The following is a 19,827-nucleotide window of genomic DNA, read 5'->3' as shown; positions in this document are numbered from 1 at the left end:
ATTCCTTCCCTATGAAATAAGATTTCAATTCTTTCAAATTTCATTACGTAAACCAAACATATTGTAAAAGAGACATTAATCATCAATTGATGTTCCAATTACTAACCTATACATTCAAGTTGGTGTACCTTCAAGACTTAAATACGAATGTGGTGAGAACTTTTTCTTCAAAGAGTAGTTGAGAACCAAAGTGACTTGAAAGAGCATTTAAACCTTCAATCCCCACAATTTGAGGCCACACGTTTGACCCTTTTTCTCCTTTTTCTAAAGGTGACCAAAACAAAAATACAAAAGAATGGTACAATAAAATCAATGGTAATAATGATGATCCTGCTCTCTTCTAGTGGGAAATGGGGAAAAGCCAAAGGGAAAATCTACACTTACACTAGAAAGACAAATATTTTGATTTTAAAGAAAGAATGAGGCCATTTTGAAGGCAAGAGGGCATTACACTTGAGATTTTAATGTTGAGGCATTGGATTAGGACACTGCCTTGTACTGCAAATTGGGATCCAACTTTCACAAGCCCATCATTTGTTTGGCACAGTCAAGCAAATGCACCCTAATCGAAGTACACAAATGCTAAGGCTACAGAATACATATTAACCCCTTTCAATATAAGTAAACCTCACCTTGTGACTCTAACCGGCAAAGGACCACAAGAAAATAAACTAGCTTAGGTTACCCATAGGTCATAGCTGACCGACCGGCTCAAACCAAAGGAGCAAGAATTCAAACTCATGACCTTGTAGTTACAAGTGTGAATCTCTTGACATCTTGGCTGAGACTACTATCTTTTAATATTTGAAAATAGGATCTAGTATCACCAGTCATATGCTCATTTCTCCTTTGCATGCTAAAATAGCTTAGTTTACAGTTAGCAGTCTAACTTCAAATTTATCGAAGTTCTGCTGTTCTTCCTCTTACCAGAAATCTCATGCTAAACAAAAGAGGCTAAAACAAAATAAATGGAAGAATCATTCAGCGCCAAATTTGTTCCTCAAAGAATCAAATATGCAACTGATATGATTAGGTGTACTCATTTGAAGGAGGCAGGCTTCACTTGCAACAGTGTAAAGTTCACTTCAAGATACCAATTGGTCCAATTCCCACCACCTCGCTTCTGGAGTACAGCTGTTCGGGTGCCTTCCAATTCCAACACTGAATATTCTTTCAGGACTGCTAGCTGGTTGTTGGAATGTGATGCAGCTACAGAGAACACGAGTAATGGGAACTTAAAACCGTAGAGCAGTTTATATGTGCACTACGAAATTTCTCATATAGCCAGCTGATAAAAAAAGAAAAGAAGATTGAGAAGAGGAGGCTAGCTTAAGGATGCCCAAACTGGACAAGGGCATTCATAAGTCCAATCTGGTCCAGAATATTTAACACAGTGCAGCCATAAACCCTCTTCATCACCATCATATCTGCAGTAAACAAATCCAATGTACAGGGTGAGCTCTAAATAGATCCTTAACACCAGAAAGTTCAAAATAAAAGCTAGTTTAGATGTCAATATAAATTTGCAGAGTTCCATATAGACACCTTTAGCATTATTATTAACTCGTATATTAATAATTGTAGGCTGCAGCTATATATATATATATATATATATATATATATATATATATATGGTCTGGTTCCTGTGCGGACGTGCAGTCATTTACCATTAGGTATGCAAGAATGCACAACGTGTTCAGAAATGCACCAGGGTATGGTGCATTTTTGTGGTGCATTTGTGCGTTTCACCCTGGTACATTTCTGAACATGTTGTGGTGCATTCTTGCATACCTAATGGTGCATGACTACACGTCCCAAGGTTGTGGTGCATTTTTATGGTGCATTCGACCCTGGTGCATTTCTGAACACTTTGTGGTGCGTTTATGCATACCTAATGGTACAATCCACACGGCTGCTCTAGAATAGGGCACCTCATTTGAACCAGTATATATATATATATATATATATATATATATAACCTTTTGTGGACTAAAGCTTCCTTTGACTTCCAATGCGAAAAAGGGATCAACAGAGTTGCCACACAATATAATGTGTTTTTAACAGTCTTTTTACTGCCACACAGGCACATGAACTATGACAACTTGGCAACTTGCCTGGCCTTTTAGGCTGGTTTCCAGCACTAGGACTATGACAACTTGGCAACTTGCCTGGCCTTTTAGGCTGGTTTGCTCCTAATTTTTCTAAATGACCCATAAAATTTTAATCTAAACTTTACATAATATATAGCTGAAGTGGTCTAGGGTTTTCACCCCATCAAACTCATAGTCTTTGTGGATTAAGCCCTTGAAAGTTTCCTCCTCTCCTCCCCCTTCCCCCCAAACTTAATGTGCCTGGAAATATCAGTTTTTTGGTATTTCTTCAAATAACAGCTGTATTTTCAAAATTAACAGTTGGAATCTTGAAGAAAATGGAAGTATCAACTATTATATATATGTACAAATCTTTCAATTATGTTACTGGAACAAATTACTACAAGTCAATCACACCTAATAAAAGATTCTTACCCTTTAGGAGCCAGATTTGGGCAATTTGTGCACATTGGGTCAATACTGAAATCTTCATTGGGTCCACTGTCAGATTCAGCAGCAGCACCTTCAATATCTGTGGGCTTTAGAGAATGGCCTGACTTAGCAGCAGCTCTATCTGCACTCATTCCAGTAGCAGAACGAGGAATATACTCAGAGAGATAGAGCATATCATTTGCTATTGGATGACCAGTATATTGTAGATGCACACGTATCTATGAGAATGCTAACACATCAGAAGCATCATAGGTCTAAAAAAATTATTGTATGCCAAAATTCAAGGTGTAAAAGTAGTATGATATTTAATTCAAAGAGTGGACACAATAAATCTCATGAAAAAAGTTGACAAAATAACCTCAGAAATGAAATCACTCCAAATACAATAAAAAGTAGAGAGGAAATTACAACCCCCAAGAAGAATATGATGTGTGCACACAACCTTGCCAATAAACATCTATTAATTGAGCCAATAAGAAAATAGAATAGAGTAAATTTCAATTTAGATCCCAAATGTTTAAGCTAATTTTCAGTTTGGTGCTAAACAATTTAGTAATTTCAATTTGATACTGAATGTATGACATTGGTTCTAGAAACATCTCAAATAAGGATATTTTTGGTATTCCATAAATATAATTCTTTCTTTTGAACTTTGTTTTCTATTTTTCCTGTTTTATTTCTATCTCCCCTCTTTTATTATCATAGAAACCTATTAAATATCAACTTTATTTATAAAAATAATAATAATATCAAATTTATTAAACATGTACCATAATGGGAGAGGGGAAAGAGAAATAAATTTAAAAAAAAAAAAAAAAAATGATGTTGAACAGAAAGAAGTATAGTTCTAAAATACCAAAGTTGTTCTGATCTACTTGTCAATAAATTGGATGGAAAAGACATTGGAATCTAATTGAAACTAATGTCATACAATGCAAACCAAGTTTGAACTATGAAAACACATAAGACCAAATTTCAACTTAGCTATAACTTTTGGGGTGAAAAATGAAATTTTCTTTAACAGACAATGGAGGAAATATAAGTTCAAAATTTTGGCTACTCATCTGGTCAACATAATAAATTAAAATTGGGAGGGGAAGACAAAGAAAATATTAACAATGAATTTTCATTTAACACCCATTTCTGGGACAAGTAGTTTCACTTAACAATCTTAGTTTAAGACAACTATTCAATTATGCATGGACCCCAGTGGTTTCAGTGATTAAGCAGCCCTAACAGAATTTCCCCAGTTAATATAACTAATTGCAAAGTTATCTTTGCACCCATACAAAATAAAATATGGTAGTAGATAGAAATGCTAAATTTAGTTACATTCCGGAATGTACTTTAAAAAATATATATTATCATGCTTACATTATTTCAATAGAAGGAAAAAAAAAAAATTAAAATGCTACCAACATTAGGTATATTCATAATTTAAAATGTAATATCAACCTCTCAAGATATTAAATCTAATTTAACAAAACCTTAGAAGTGTATTATACATTGATCCTCACAAAGTAGAGAACATACTAAATACACTGGATTAGTGTACCATTGTGGAGAAAGTTATAGGGTAGTACTATACCTGATGTGTTCTTCCAGTGATCGGTTGGCACAATACAATGCTATGCTGCCCATTGGTACAAATCCGTGTAAATTTGGTACAAGCAGCCTTTCCTTTTACAGGATCATTGCCATTAACATTATTGTCTCCCACCTGCCACATCAAGTTACAAAGGATGCATTCAACCACACAGAAACTATAAATCCCGGATAAAAGAATAAATAAAAAAATGCCTATGAGCTTCAAAGAATATAGGTAACAAATGAAGTGTTAAAGAGAGTAACAGTATCTGAGCCACTAGATGGTAATAAAATGACTGAGCAGCCAAGGCAGTAGCAGATGATAGTAATTAGTCCTAGTCATGCTATAAGCAATGAATATTATTTCAGGAAATGCAAAGTGGGCAAGCTTAAGCATTTAAAATAAATAAAAATAAATGAAGAATGAAAATGAAAACCTTATACTTTATTTTTAAAAAAGTGGCAGTCAACTTCCCCAGTAAGTTTTCAAAACAGCAATTTGTACAATATCAAAATTTTGGCAATTATTGATAATGGGGGTGTTTGGTAAATAGTTGTTAGCTGATAGCTGTTAGCTGATTGAGTTAATGGATTTGACTAGTTGATAGCATTAGCTGATTGTAAAAAGATGTTTGGTAAATTAGCTGATAGCTGATTACATGCAAAATTACTTTCTCAAAAAACTGATCGAAAAATCTACTTTGAGCAGCTTTTTAAATTATAGCATTTTGGAACAATAAGTTGTTACAAAAAACTAATTAATCAAACACTTATATTGATTGTTTAACCAAGTCAAACAACTAATAGTGGTCAAATAAGCTAAAATTGGCTGATAAGCTAACTATGTTACCAAACAGGGCCAATATAATATGCATGTCAAGAACTTTCTACAGTTTGCCAATGGCTAATATAGGATGTAGAAACACTGAAACAGTATTGTTTTTAGCTACAAAGAGAAGGAAAATGTTTTCAAGGGACATCTTAACCCCTCAAAATCCGGTTGACTTATGGAATCCACCTCTTAATGTGCAATCAGCCCATCACTACTTCAATATTCTGGTATCTTTAATTTAGTAATATTTTCTATAATGATTTTTCATTATTAAGTTGCTACTCATGTGATAGAAACATTTTCTTCTCTTAAAAAACACATGGGACGGTCATGTATATTGCTATCTGTTGAAACCCTAGGTCCTTTTAGAAATAGGCCCATTAGGATAGCATATTCCTATTTAAATAGTAGATGTTTGTACAGTTCTTTTGGATTTGAATACAATGAATCTTTCTACTATTCAACATGGTATCAGAGCCTAAACCCTAAATAATATTTCCCCTTTCTTTCCCGCCGCCGCCGCCATCGGAGTTCATTGCCGCCGCTACAGTTTTTTGCTTTCGGACATCTGCCTGGTGGTTCTTCTCCCAAACCAAGACCACAGGCCTCACCGGAGCCTCGTCGCGAGCCAGAGCCTGAATTCCGGTCGCCGTCTGCCTCCGCACGCGCCACCGCCGTCGCCGAGACCCGCCACTATTTTCCGGCCAGATCTGCCTGTACCGACCTCCGATCGCGATGACGTTGCCACCGTTGGATTCGTCTCGAGGAAACGCTTCAGACTGTGTTTTCCGTTTCCTCATCTCTGTCGGTCAACTCGCCGGTCAACCATCTTTTGAGGCAGTTTTTCCCTTTCATTTTGAATAATATTATGGCTTCATCTCTCGCCGTTGGTACCTCTTCTTTGTTGTGTCTTTCTCAAGCTAGTAACACAAATACTTGGATTCTAGACACAGGTGCCTCAGACCATATTTCTGGTAACCTATCCCTTATGACTAATGTCACAAAGTCTAAGGCTTTGCCCACGGTCACCTTAGCTAATGGCAATCAAACACTAGCTGCCGGTGTTGGTCAGGCTCATCCTATGCCATCTTTCCCTTTAAAATCAGTTTTATATGTTCCTAATAGTCCTTTCAACCTTATCTCTATGAGTAAAATCACCCGTACCCTTAATTGTTCTGTAACCTTTTGTGCGGATTCGGTTGTTGTGCAGGACCGTAGTACGGGGAAGGTGATTGGCACTGGGATTGAGTCACAAGGCCTCTATTACCTCCGTGGTGGTGATCTTGCTGCCTATGCTTCTACAGATTCTCACTTGCTTCTCCATAGTCGTTTGGGCCACCCTAGTCTCTCCAAACTTCGACGAATGGTTCCAGGTTTATCTATAGAGCCATTAGATTGTGAGTCGTGTCACCTTGGAAAGCAATCACGTAAGTCCTTTCCACGGAGAGTCAATAATCGGGCTGCGTCTCTTTTTGATTTAGTTCATACTGATGTTTGGGGTCCATGTCGTGTCAATTCTAGGTGTACTTGGTTGTTCCTTATGAAAGATCGTTCTGAGTTATTCTAGATTTTTCAAAATTTTTGTGTTGAAATACAAACTCAATTTGGTAAACCCATTCATGTTCTGCGTACTGACAATGCTAAAGAATATCTCTCTAACCCCTTTCAATCCTATATGACTTCTCGGGGTATGTTACACCAACGGTCTTGTGTTTACACACCTCAGCAGAATGGGGTGGCTGAGCGTAAGAATCGACATTTAGTTGAAATTGCTCGCACTATGTTAGTTCATTCTCATGTTCCTCATCATTTTTGGGCTGATGCTATCCTTACTGCGTGTTACTTGATAAATCGCATGCCATCCTCAGTCCTAAACAATGAAACCCCATATTCCATTGTGTATCCTTCGGTTGATCTTTTCCTTCTTCCACCTCGGGTTTTAGGGTGTGTTTGTTTTGTTCATGACATGACTCCTGGGCGTTCGAAATTGGCCCCTAAAGCTGTCAAGTGTGTTTTCTTAGGTTATTCCCGGCTCCAAAAGGGTTATCGGTGTTATTCTCCAGAACTTAATCGTTGTTTTGTGTCTGCTGATGTCACCTTTATTGAGTCTACTTCTTTTTTCCAGCCCACACCAGGTAACGCAGTCTCTATTTCAGAGGTTCTCCCTCTTCCTTATCTTGGTTCACTTCCTCTTGCTCAAGATCCTATTCCTCCAACTGCTCCTGACCGCCCCCTTCAAGTCTACCAACGCCGTCCTCGCCCTGTGTCTGTTGAGGCTCCTGTTGACTCACCCATGCCACCCGATCCTCCTCCGGCTGCGGTTCCATGATGCATTCGTGGGACAACAGTACTACCGCAAAAGGCTCAAATCTCACAGATCAGCCATGCCCTTGATTTAAGCAATCTTATTTATTCTCTTTCCTTTTTCAATATTATTCAGAATCTCTTTATAGTTGGTAATTATCTTTCCTTCCTTAGTTAAGTATGTTGGTAGTCCTTAAATATGACAAGAGTATGTAATTGAAGGACAAGTTGGAATTTGAATAAAGATCTCTCAAGAAGGTTTCTCTTCTTCCAACTCTCTGTCCTTAATCTCAGACTTCTCTACTGCCACCATAGGTAGAGCTAAGTCTTCCTATTCCTCCTCTTCAGTATTCCATAGGCCCGTAACGCGAAGTATATCTCGTGATCGTATCAACTTGGTTCCCGTTGCCGGCGTTATGGGCAGTAACATCACTGAAGATCCTGCTTTCAAGGCACTGCAGAAATCTGTTCGCTCCCATGAAGCTTATGCTGACAAAATTGAGAACCTCTCGGCCACTGTGTCTTCCCTCTCTGCAACACAACACCAACAAGCAGCTTCCCTTGTTAATCTAGAACAAATGGTGAAACAACTTCTGATTGCTCAGGGCAAAACACCAGTCTCCGAAGTTGAATCAGAAACAGTGCACCAACTGGAAGGGGATTCGGCTATCCAAGAAACACCGGATGATAATCACTCCCTCATTCGATATGCTAAGATGGACTTTCCATTGTTTTCTGGAGATGAAGATCCTCTTGTATGGCTGCTACGTTGCGAATCCTATTTCCGAAATGCCAATATTCAGGATTCAGATCGCATAACTTTTGCCTCACACCATATGATTGGGGAAGCCCAATTATGGTACCATTCTGAAACGGAGTTAATGCAGTTCTCCTCATGGGCTGCCTTCAAAAAAGAGTGTTGTCTCAGCTTCGGGCCACCACGCAGCATTAATGCATTAGGTGAACTTAAACAATTGTTTCAAGCAGGCCGGCATATCGATGAGTATGTCAAAGACTTTCGAACACTGTTGGTACGGGCAGGCACAGTACAACCCAACCAGCGAGTAGATTTGTTTACCGGTGGATTGGATGAAATAATCCGTATAGATGTGGAGCGCACCAAACCAACGACTCTGAATGAAGCTATCAACACAGCCAGGGATCTTTCTCGCAAATGCCACCTGTTGGGCCTTTTGTCCTCCAAACCTAAACCTCTGCACACCAGTACACAAATTGCCCCGTCATCCGCCCGTGTTCCATTACCCATACGTCCATCACCCAACCGACAAAAGCCCAAATTTAAATTCCTCACACCCGAACAAAAGGCCGAACGCGTAGCCAAAAACTTATGCTACAATTGTGATGAAAAATATTTTCCAGGTCATAAATGCCGACACCTCTTTATGCTATGGACATTAGAGGAGGGTGAAGAACCACCTGCTTTGGAGGATTACACGGAGGACTCCCCGGCATTCAGCTTGAACGCAATCTCCGGGGTGACAAAGGGGAATATGATGAAAGTAAGGGTCAAAATCGCAGCCACGGTTATCGTCGCACTCTTGGACTCGGGCAGTTCAGACAACTTCATCAACGCTGAGACAGCGCGTGATTTGGGACTCCGAATGACACCGCTTAAGGACCTCCGCGTGCGAGTGGCAAATGGGGATTGTTTGTCTGCTTTAGGTGTATGTGAGGCAGTCACTTTCACCAAGGGACACGACAGTTTTTCAGCAACATTATTTGTGCTTCCTTTGGCTGGGTTTCAGATGGTTTTAGGGGTGAAATGGCTGAGAGAATTGGGCCCTATAACCTGGGATTTCAACTCATTGCAGATGACTTTCTACCACTGCAACACTGCAGTAACCTGGACAGCAGAAGAAGGATGCCTTTTCCCTGCTCTGCATGCTATTCCACCGCCAAGTTCAAATGCAGACGTCTTAGAGGGATTGCTTGCCCTCTTTGGTGACATTTTTTCTGAAGTTACGGCGTTGCCACCAGCACGGGAGTGCGATCATCGCATAATTTTGCAATCCGGACCAGACCCTGTGGTTGTAAGACCATACCGTTACCCACAGCTCCTCAAAGATGAGATAGAAAAACAGTGTGCGGATATGCTTCATCACGGCATCATTCGACCTAGCAAGTCTCCATTCTCATCACCATGTTTGTTAGTCCGAAAACATGATTTGTCGTGGCGGTTTTGCGTTGACTATAGGGAACTAAATGCCCGAACAGTTAAAGATAAGTTCCCTATACCTATCATTGATGAATTGCTTGATGAACTACATGGCTCCAAATTTTTCACAAAGTTGGATTTGCGATCCGGTTATCACCAAGTTAGAATGCACCCCGAAGATGTTGAAAAGACGGCTTTCCGGACTCATCATGGCCACTTCGAATTTTTGGTGATGCCCTTCGGCCTTTCTAACGCACCATCCACATTTCAATCTTTGATGAATGAGGTCTTCGGTCCCTACCTGCGGAAGTTTGTATTGGTATTCTTTGACGACATTTTAATATACAGTGCTTCTTGGGTGGAGCATCTCCAACACATGCGTCTGGTTTTCCTCTTGCTGCGCCAACACACACTCTTTTTAAAGAAGAGTAAATGCACATTTGGAGTAGATCATGTAAGCTACTTGGGTCATGTGATATCTAGCCAAGGTGTGGCAGTAGACGAAACGAAAGTGCAAGCCGTCTCCGATTGGCCTACGCCAGGGTCTACCACAGCTCTTAGAAGCTTCTTGGGCCTTGCTGGTTTTTACCGCCGGTTCATCAAGAATTATGGTATCATTGCAGGACCACTTACAAATCTCTTACGAAATCAAAACTTTAAGTGGTCCTCCGAGGCCGAGGCTGCTTTTATTTCTCTCAAACGGGCTTTGTGTTCAGCGCCTGTCCTCCAACTTCCAGATTTTTCCACTCAATTTGTGGTTGAATGTGACGCTTCAGGTAGTGGCATTGGTGCAGTGATTCACCAAAATGATCATCCAATAGCTTTTTACAGCCGGAAGCTAGCAGACAGACACTTGAAGCTTCCAGCCTATGAAAGGGAATTGATTGGGTTGTCGCAAGCTGTACGGAATTGGCGGCATTATCTCTGGGGCAGGAACTTTGTCATCCGAACAGATCATTACAGCTTGAAATATCTCCTTCAACAGCGGTTGACGACATCCCCGCAACAACATTGGATGAGCAAGCTGCTAGGATTTGATTTTGAGGTTCAATACAAGCCTGGAAAATTTAACACGGTGGCTGATGCTCTGTCACGACAGAACCAGCTAGAAAGTAGTAGCTGCTTGGCCCTCTCTATTCATCATTCAGACTTGTTGGACGACATCAGGACCCATACACGCCTTTTTCCAAGGTTAGCGGAGTTCGAACAAAAGATTGCTGATTCATCTCTTGGCTGGAACTTCCAGAATGGGCTTTTCTTTTACAAGGGAAAAATATTCATCCCTCCAGATACTGCTCTCACTTCACGCATAGTGGCTGCCACCCATAATGCAACACACGAGGGAGTTCAGAAAACAGTCCACCGCCTACGGCGTGAATTTTATTGGCCAAAAATGGTTTCAGATGTTCGAGATTTCATCAGCCAGTGCACAGTTTGCCAACGTCACAAATGGGAGAACCTTCACCCTGCCGGTGTTCTCCAACCCCTCTCCATTCCGGAACAGATTTGGGCAGACATATCCATGGATTTTATTGAAGGCCTACCGAATGTATATGGGAAATCGGTTATCCTGGTGGTCGTCGATCGGTTATCCAAGTATGCTCACTTCCTTGCCCTTCAACACCCATACACTGCTTCTTCAGTCGCACAAGCATTCTTTTCTCAGATATTCAAGCTTCACGGATTGCCGGAGTCTATTGTGAGTGATCGGGATCCAATCTTTACTTCTGGTTTCTGGAATGAATTATTTAAACTTAGCGGCTCTAAATTGGCTCGTTCGTCAGCCTACCACCCTCAAACTGATGGGCAGACAGAAGTTGTCAACCGCACCATTGAGCTCTATTTAAGATGCTTTGTTGGGGACCATCCACGTAAATGGGTGGAGGCACTTGCGTGGGCAGAATATTGCTATAATACCTCTTTCCATTCGGCTTTACGGACCACCCCCTTTAAGCTGGTTTATGGTAGGGATCCTCCTCGCCTCCTCTCATATGAGCCGGGCCTCTCAAAGCTAGCTGCAGTCGACGAGGCTTTGAAGTCAAGGGATGAAATACTTCATGATGCTCGACATCACTTGAAAACGGCACAATCTCGTATGGAGCAAACCTACAACCAAAAACACCGGGATATATCCTATGAGCCTGGGGCGTGGGTGTGGGTTCGTCTTCAGCCGTACCGCCAAAACTCCTTGACCATGCGGCGCACTCACAAACTTTCACATCGGTATTTTGGGCCATTTCAGGTGCAGAAACGAATTGGGTCAGTTGCCTATCAATTAGAATTGCCAAGTGATTGCAGAGTGCACAATGTTTTCCATGTTTCACTCCTAAAGCAGTATAATGGGCCTCCACCGGTTACTACACCGTTGTTGCCTCCCGCTGTGAATGGGCGTTTTGAACTGCGTCCTGCCAACATTCTTGCCACTCGTATGAACAGAGGGAATACAGATCTATTAGTGCAATGGGAAGGCTTGCAGGAAGAAGATGCCACTTGGGAAAGTTTAGATGATTTTTGCCAACGTTTTCCATCCTTCAAGCTTGAGGACAAGCTTGATCTCCAGGACGGGGGTGATGATGCATTCGTGGGACAACAGTACTACCGCAAAAGGCTCAAATCTCACAGATCAGCCATGCCCTTGATTTAAGCAATCTTATTTATTCTCTTTCCTTTTTCAATATTATTCAGAATCTCTTTATAGTTGGTAATTATCTTTCCTTCCTTAGTTAAGTATGTTGGTAGTCCTTAAATATGACAAGAGTATGTAATTGAAGGACAAGTTGGAATTTGAATAAAGATCTCTCAAGAAGGTTTCTCTTCTTCCAACTCTCTGTCCTTAATCTCAGACTTCTCTACTGCCACCATAGGTAGAGCTAAGTCTTCCTATTCCTCCTCTTCAGTATTCCATAGGCCCGTAACGCGAAGTATATCTCGTGATCGTATCATTCCACCACTTCAATTGCAATCTGACGCTGATCCCACTGAGGCACCCATTGCTATCCGTAAAGGTACACGTTCTACTCGTAACCCTCATCCTATATACCTTTTTGAGTTATCATCGTGTATATTCTCCTTACTTTGCCTTCCTTTCTCACCTTTCTTCTGTGTCTATACCTAAATCCACTCGTGGGGCCCTCTCGGATCCCGATTGGCGCCAAGCCATGTTTACAGAGATGGAGGCCCTGGAGTCTAGTGGCACATGGGAGTTGGTCCCCCTCCCTCCTGGTAAAACTGTTGTTGGTTGTAGGTGGATTTATACTGTGAAGGTGGGCCCTGATGGCAAGATTGATCGCCTTAAGGCACGACTGGTGGCAAAAGGCTACACTCAAATTTTTGGTCTGGATTACACTGATACTTTTTCTCCTGTAGCTAAAATTGCATCCGTTCAATTACTTTTATCTTTGGCAGCAATTAATCATTGGGATTTACACCAATTGGATATCAAGAATGCTTTTCTACATGGCGATCTTCAAGAGGAGGTTTATATGGAGCAACCACCTGGGTTTGTTGCTCAGGGGGAGCCTGGTCTGGTATGTAAACTTCGTCGTTCCTTATATGGTTTGAAGCAATCTCCACGGGCTTGGTTTGGAAGATTTAGCTCTGTGGTATGTGAGTTTGGCATGACTAGAAGTGAAGTTGATCATTCTGTTTTCTATCGTCATTCTAATGGAAAATGCATATACCTTGTAGTATATGTGGATGACATTGTTATTACAGGGAGTGATCAAGAGGGCATATCTCAGTTGAAAGAGTATCTCTTCAGTCGATTTCAGACTAAGGATTTGGGTAAGCTGAAATACTTTCTTGGTACTGAAGTGGCCCAGTCTAGTAGTGGTATTGTCATTTCTCAAAGAAAGTATGCATTGGATATTTTAGAAGAAACTGGCATGTTGGATTGTAGACCGGTGGATAATCCAATGGATCCAAATGTTAAACTCTTACCAGGACAGGGGGAGCCATTACTTGACCGAGAACGATATAGGAGATTAATTAGAAAATTGAATTATCTCACAATCACACAACTAGATATCTCTTTTGCAGTTAGTGTGTTGAGTCAGTCCTTGTGATACTCATTGGGATGCTGCTGTTCGGGTTCTAAGGTATATCAAGAGAGCACCAGGACAAGGTTTACTATATGAAGATAGAGGACATGCTCAGGTTGTTGGGTATTCTGATGCAGATTGGGCTGGTTGTCCGTTTGACCGGCGCTCTACTTCGGGTTATTGTGTACTCATTGGTGGTAATCTCATATCTTGGAAAAGTAAGAAGCAAGATGTTGTTGCCAGGTCCAGTGCTGAAGCTGAATACCAAGCCATGGCCCTTGCCACGTGTGAGCTTATGTGGCTGAAGCACTTACTACAAGAGTTGCAATGTGGCAAGGTTGCTCAAATGACATTGATATGTGACAACCAAGCATCTCTACATATCGCCTCAAATCCAGTTTATCATGAGAGAACCAAACACATTGAGGTTGATTGTCACTTCATTAGAGAGAAGATTGTGTCAGGGTGTATCAAAACAAGCTTTGTCAACTCTGCAGATCAATTGGCTGATATTTTGACAAAACCCCTTAGAGCTCCTAGGGTTGAGTATATTTGTAACAAGCTTGGAGCATATGATTTATACTCTCTAGCTTGAGGGGGAGTGTTGAAACCCTAGGTCCTTTTAGAAATAGGCCCATTAGGTTAATAGCATATTCCTATTTAAATAGTAGATGTTTGTACAGTTCTTTTGGAGTTGAATACAATGAATCTTTCTACTATTCAACACTATCTTGGCCAACATGTGTTCTCATCAGTGAAATGTTAATAGCAGCAGCCTACTTATTTGTATCTACACCATATCAAGTTCCTTTTACCCCTATTAAATTCATTTATCCCTTAAACCTTTTCTTTCTCCAGTTGAGTTGTCTCTTCTTCATTTCTCTCTAATTTCTATTCTCCTAGCTTTAGCACCTAATGATAACAGCCACTATAGCACAGATCATTTGTTTAGAAACCACATCACTGGAACAAAAACAGTATTTTACTAGTATATACTGGACAAGAAATAATATTTCAAAATGGGAAAAAGGAAAGAGAATTTTCAGAAACCAAATTATGGAAAATATTTACAAAACAAGTACACCATAGAATTCTCAAACCACCATTACTATAGCACAAGGTTAAGCTTTGAGTAGCAGATTGCCAATGTACAAATTTATCTACACCTTAGTTCTCAACATAATATCTGCACTTCAAATGGATTGCAATTAGCACTAGAAACCCACGAGGGAAAGAAATGCATTGGCATATGAAGATTACTATCCATGAGCATCAGCCTTATTTGATCATGCATTGAACCTGAGACCTCCTATATTTAGTTTTGTTGAATATAATCCTAATCCTAGGGTAGTGTAAGAACTAGTGAATAGTGATGGTTCAGAAGACCTACATCTTTATGTGTATAAATAGGGCATTGTACACATCATTTCTACATACGAATATACACAAACCCTTTCTCCCAACAATCTTTTTTTTTTTTGTAATTGGCCTTTGCCCTTTTAGGTCTTTCTTAGGTTAGCTACTTTATACTTTACGAACTTAATAGTCACTTTCTTCGAAGGAAATAAGACGACAAATAGGAGAAGCAAGGTTTTGTGTCCAAATCTCTAATTAAGATTTATTTAATCATGGTGATGGAGGCATGGAGCTCAGTTTTCCAACTACAGGTTTAGTCGGCAAACTAGCTCAAAATATGAGGATTGAATAGTAAATAGCGTATAATTTGTTAGAATATACTAAAGGCTAAAGCTATTTAGAGAATTAATATTATTGATAGATGTGTTATCGATTGACCATGTCTCACAAGCTATGGGACAAGATCCTTATTTATAGGAATAAACCCATTTCAACACTAGGCCCATTCAGACAAGGTAAAGGGTATTAGGGTTTCCTTCTAGGGCAAGGATTCAACTCCTACTAGGCTACTACCTCTACTCTTCCTATCTTAGACATGTTAGGAATACTCCTTAGAATTCTCATGCATTTTGGGCTTGGCTTTACTCTCCGGGTTTTATCACCCTATCTTCATTTGTCCTAGCGCCATTTTTCCTATTTAATTTGGGCCAATATCCTTGGCTCCATCACATGGTTTTGGCAATAGAATATTATTTCAGTAAAATGTTATTTTATCTTTCTAGACTCAATGTCAGATTTTTGTTTCTGTTGCTCTCATTGTTCAATGTTAAGCCACCTACAAAAGACTTGAGCAGCTCCACTTCATTACATCAATAAGAACAAAGGCTAAGAGCTCTTAATGACAAGGTTTCAGAAGGCGCAACGACGTGCCTCAGTGTGAGGAGTAGGGTTATGGCAATGAGGCGTACGCCTCTTATACGCAAGATAAGAGGCGTACACCTCAACTGTCTGAGGCGAATAGGCTAGCCCAAACATTTTTTCAGAACCCAAATTATTTTTTAAAGCCCAATAAAAAAGACCCAACCCCAATAGGAAATATGTCCAACCCTAATTTGATTAAAAATAATAGAAAAAGTCTAAAAATAAGAAACGAAACTTGCGCCCTCCTCTTGCAATTTGCGAGAAATATGCAAGGCGACTAAAACAAACATTAACATATCACAGAGCCTATGAACAACATCAACCATATATAATTGGTCAAAGAGGCACAATCCAAGTCAACAGACATTATTGATGTGAGAAATCTACCTCCACAGTGCTTCTCCCTTCTCGAGCATTGTAATTGACATTTGCATTTACAACTTGCTAGGAAAGGAAAATTGTAAACCATTTCCATCAGATTAAAAAGTGAGAGAAAAGAGGAACATCTTCTCTTTAAAGATCATAAATGAAGGCCAAAAATTAAATCATTGAGCTGTTGGCAATAAAATACCTCATCTTCAGGAAAAACTCCAAGTACCCTTGCAATATACTGTTTCTGCACCCTTCCTGATTCAATCTGAAACAAACAAAACCACTTCTACAATAACAGCAACAACAACAATAATAATAATGATGATTATGCAGTCCTTAAACATTAAAAGCATGAAAGCGATTAAATAAAATGCTTATTTGGTGTGAAGAAAGATACTTGTATTTGATGCATTCAAATGGTTGGTACAATAGAGTATATATACAACTAAGGAACCTAAACTGTAAGGATATGACTCTTCATATAAGACATGACTCCTGTGTTCTAACATTTGGGAATAGATAAAATAAAGTTTACAATTCCCTAAAATGAATCAAGTAGAGATATAATTTCTTTATTATTTTATAAACCAAAAGTTTTCTACAGCATAGTACAAAACCAGACAGGTTATTTTCAACCACCAATATGTGCGACTTAGTAAGAACCTCACTAGCTATGACATTGCTCAAGCACAAAGATTAAAAGTCATAAAGGATAGAAAAAACGTTCACATGTTGATAGCCTTTTCATCCTAGAAAAGCTGCCACAAGTATCTATAGTGTCTACCAACCTGATTTATCAATGGTATCTTTGGGGCAGTCACCAATCAATATAATCTCAACAAAGCATTTTACAGAATGACACAACTGCAAGAAAATACCTGTTGTCTAAAAATGTCAGCTCTAGAAGAACTCCTGGCTAAGATAAGGAGCCCTGAGACCAAGCGGTCAAGACGATGAATAGCTAAACATTAATGTTAAGAAAACATAAAACATAGTAAATTATAGTATTACTTGATTAGACATTTTGGTACACTTTATATTGTCCAAAGTAAGAAATACTAGATTGTAGTTAGTTAAAAAGAAAAATTTTAAAACCATCCAAAATCATAACTACAAAAGAATAAATTACATTTAGTCAATTGCAATTAACTTTTCCTTTTTTACTTTGGCAAAATATTCTTCATGGGGGATTACTGGAACAGGATTTTGACTTGCAAGTTTCTCATAACAGCCTTTTACTATCTTAATAGACATATATACCTTCTTGCAAGTGTTGATAGACCTTAAGTTTAAAAAGCATAATTTTGGAATACATGCAACAGAGAATCAAAAAATAGCAATACCAGATAGCTCTTATCCCTTAATAAAATGATGCATATATTCATAAAGGGATATTAAAATTTTTTGGGTGGAAAACAGTAGGAAAAAACAGTATTCCATTGGATACGAAAAAGTGGTGCCAAACCATATTCTGCCTGAAGGATGCCAAGAACTGTGTTCTTACGATATTGCCCACATGGATGCACCTATGTACATTGAAAAGTAAAGCAAATGGTACATAAGGTCCTGGAGAAATCGAATTAAAAAGCAATAAGATGGAAATTGGATTGAGAAGGAATCTTAGGCTCTTAGCTATGTAAACTTGAAAAAGATATTTGACTCTGGTATAAAATTAACCATTTTGGGACCCAGCAACTTGGACTCAACTCAAAAATAGACCAAAAATGGGTTACCCAGCAACTAACTGTAGGACAAACAGAGAAACTGACAAAGATTCAGAAGGAATGTGTGTGTGTGTGGGAATTTTCTCAAACGCCTTTTACTGCAATGCCTCTTTACCCACGCATATATGTGCAGACAGATGGAAAAAATATATATATTTTTCTAAACATATGTGGTAATTAAAAAAATAATGTAATCCCAACCAAGCAGTTTCAAATACATTAGCTAAGATTCTAACAAAAATTCATCCAGAAAGCATACATATTATTTTAGCAGAACTGTTGCAACCCAAAAACTAGAGTCAACAGCTGTGAACTTACAGGAAGTGATGCAGGCTTACAAACAGTCAGCACCTCTGGTTCTTTACACAGTACCTCAACATCCCATGCCATGACTGGTGGTTCATGCCTACATCCTTTAGTTACTTAATGGCTTACACTTGCAGTAGAACAACAGAATTTGTAAAAGAGGAATTTGAAGTAGAAATCCCATATGAACTCCAAAATTGGAACAAAACATATCTAGTTGACTGGGTGACAAGCCCATCAAGCAAAACGAATTTTCGCTAGTGGGGTCAACACTTGAGCAGCACAAACCTGTGTAAGAAATGGCTTATCTTCTGCGATGATTGGACTACATATGAAACAGGAACTTCCTGCCCATCAACTTGTATCCGTCCAGCTTTAACAGCAGATACCTACAAAATTATATTACGTTCAGCATCATATGTTTCACTCAGCAAAATGAACTCAATATTTTGAATGTAAAATAAATTTCATTGAAATAACCTACAAGCACATCAATTCATTTCCAAACAGGGAATCTGGTATAGAAGTTAATGATCCAAAATCCAAATGACTTGGTATCAAGAGAATAGAATCAAACAGAAAGTTGAAGAAAAATGTAGCACAAAAGAACAGCCTACATAGTAATCGCGAGGCCGGCCTTTAAATTCTTCGGAAAAAAGATCCACAATCGTCTTCCCTGCCCACCGGTTCTTCACCTGCAAACAAAAATTCAGTAACAGACATGGGTATATCTAGGGTTTTAGGGAGTAATCCTTTGCTAGCGCTATCAGTCGGAATATAAAGGGTACATGCATACATATAGATATAAAATTTGTACGTAAGCATATCAGACAGAGAGAGCGAGCATACATGGGAGATGAACTCAAAGTAGTATGGCTTGACATAGCGAATGCCTGAAAAAAATGCAGGGAAAATGAAACACAAATAATAAATAAATCAATAAAGCAGGCAGTGAGATATGAAGAAGGAAATTACCGTCGCGAAAAATGTAGTCATGTCGCTCCGGTGGGTTGGCCGGAGTTTGCCACACTATTGTCTCCATATCCTCTATCTTCCGCTTCATTATTTCTCTTCCAAGCTCCGCAAACAGCGTAAAGCTTTCAACTTTTGTCAGGTTGTGCCTTTGTCCAACGTCCTAGTTCACGGGTTCTCGGGTGACCCGGTAACGGAGCCCAAATCAACTTAATTTGATCTTGTAAGTTGTAACCCAATTAAAAAAAAAAAAAAAACCAAACAAAACAAAACAATTTTTAAAAATATAGGATATAAACTGTGTGAGAATCATGCAAATATTTAAAATAGGAAAAAGGATCATATAAGCTCTTCAACATTACACAAAAATGTAATTAGGTTCATAAACTTTTAAAAAGTGCAATTAAATTTATCAACCTGCAAAGGGGAAGAATAAAATTAAATACAGATGCAGCGTTAGACAAGCAGAACAATATTATGGGGCTCGGATGGGTCCTAAGGGACAAAGATGGGTGATTCCTTGCAGCCAAGAATGTTCAAGTGCATGGAATTTATGATGTTAAAGAAGCCAAGGCAATTAGCATGCGAGAAGCCCTCAGTTGGTTCAATTACTTTTTAAGTCTATTTTTTGTTCTTCATTATTTTATGCTTTTGGATTTCTTGTGGATGATATTAAAGAATTGGCATCTATGAT

At 39.2% G+C, this 19,827-nt stretch overlaps 1 protein-coding gene across 1 annotated transcript; it reads right to left on the bottom strand.

The window, feature by feature from the left end:
- Positions 1 to 386: 386 nt before the first annotated feature.
- LOC109183849 (RNA pseudouridine synthase 7) lies at positions 387 to 19,291 on the bottom strand. The gene is made up of 12 exons (XM_019333903.1): positions 19,137 to 19,291; positions 19,011 to 19,054; positions 18,779 to 18,856; positions 18,450 to 18,550; positions 18,174 to 18,261; positions 17,579 to 17,657; positions 17,010 to 17,092; positions 16,331 to 16,396; positions 16,147 to 16,203; positions 4,132 to 4,263; positions 2,526 to 2,761; positions 387 to 1,427 (listed from the first exon to the last, which is right to left on the bottom strand). The coding sequence occupies exons 1-12, from the start codon at positions 19,222 to 19,224 to the stop codon at positions 1,325 to 1,327; spliced, it is 1,155 nt and encodes a 384-aa protein (XP_019189448.1). The 5' UTR covers positions 19,225 to 19,291; the 3' UTR covers positions 387 to 1,324.
- Between the last annotated feature and the right edge of the window lie 536 nt (positions 19,292 to 19,827).

This window comes from Ipomoea nil, unplaced genomic scaffold (genome assembly GCF_001879475.1).
Source record: "Ipomoea nil cultivar Tokyo-kokei standard unplaced genomic scaffold, Asagao_1.1 scaffold1179, whole genome shotgun sequence".
Classification (NCBI taxonomy): Eukaryota; Viridiplantae; Streptophyta; class Magnoliopsida; order Solanales; family Convolvulaceae; genus Ipomoea; species Ipomoea nil.
Note: the sequence above shows the minus strand (reverse complement) of the source record. Positions and strands in the feature narration are given on the sequence as shown.

What these genes read in the sequence shown, in the direction of transcription:
- LOC109183849 (XM_019333903.1), bottom strand. Translation starts at nt 19,224, where the DNA reads ATGAAGCGGAAGATAGAGGATATGGAGACAATAGTGTGGCAAACTCCG. An exon ending in ACTTTGAGTTCATCTCCCAT is followed by an intron (nt 18,857 to 19,010) that starts GTATGCTCGCTC and finishes TTTTGTTTGCAG; the next exon opens with GTGAAGAACCGGTGGGCAGG. An exon ending in GAGTTTTTCCTGAAGATGAG is followed by an intron (nt 16,204 to 16,330) that starts GTATTTTATTGC and finishes TTCCTTTCCTAG; the next exon opens with CAAGTTGTAAATGCAAATGT.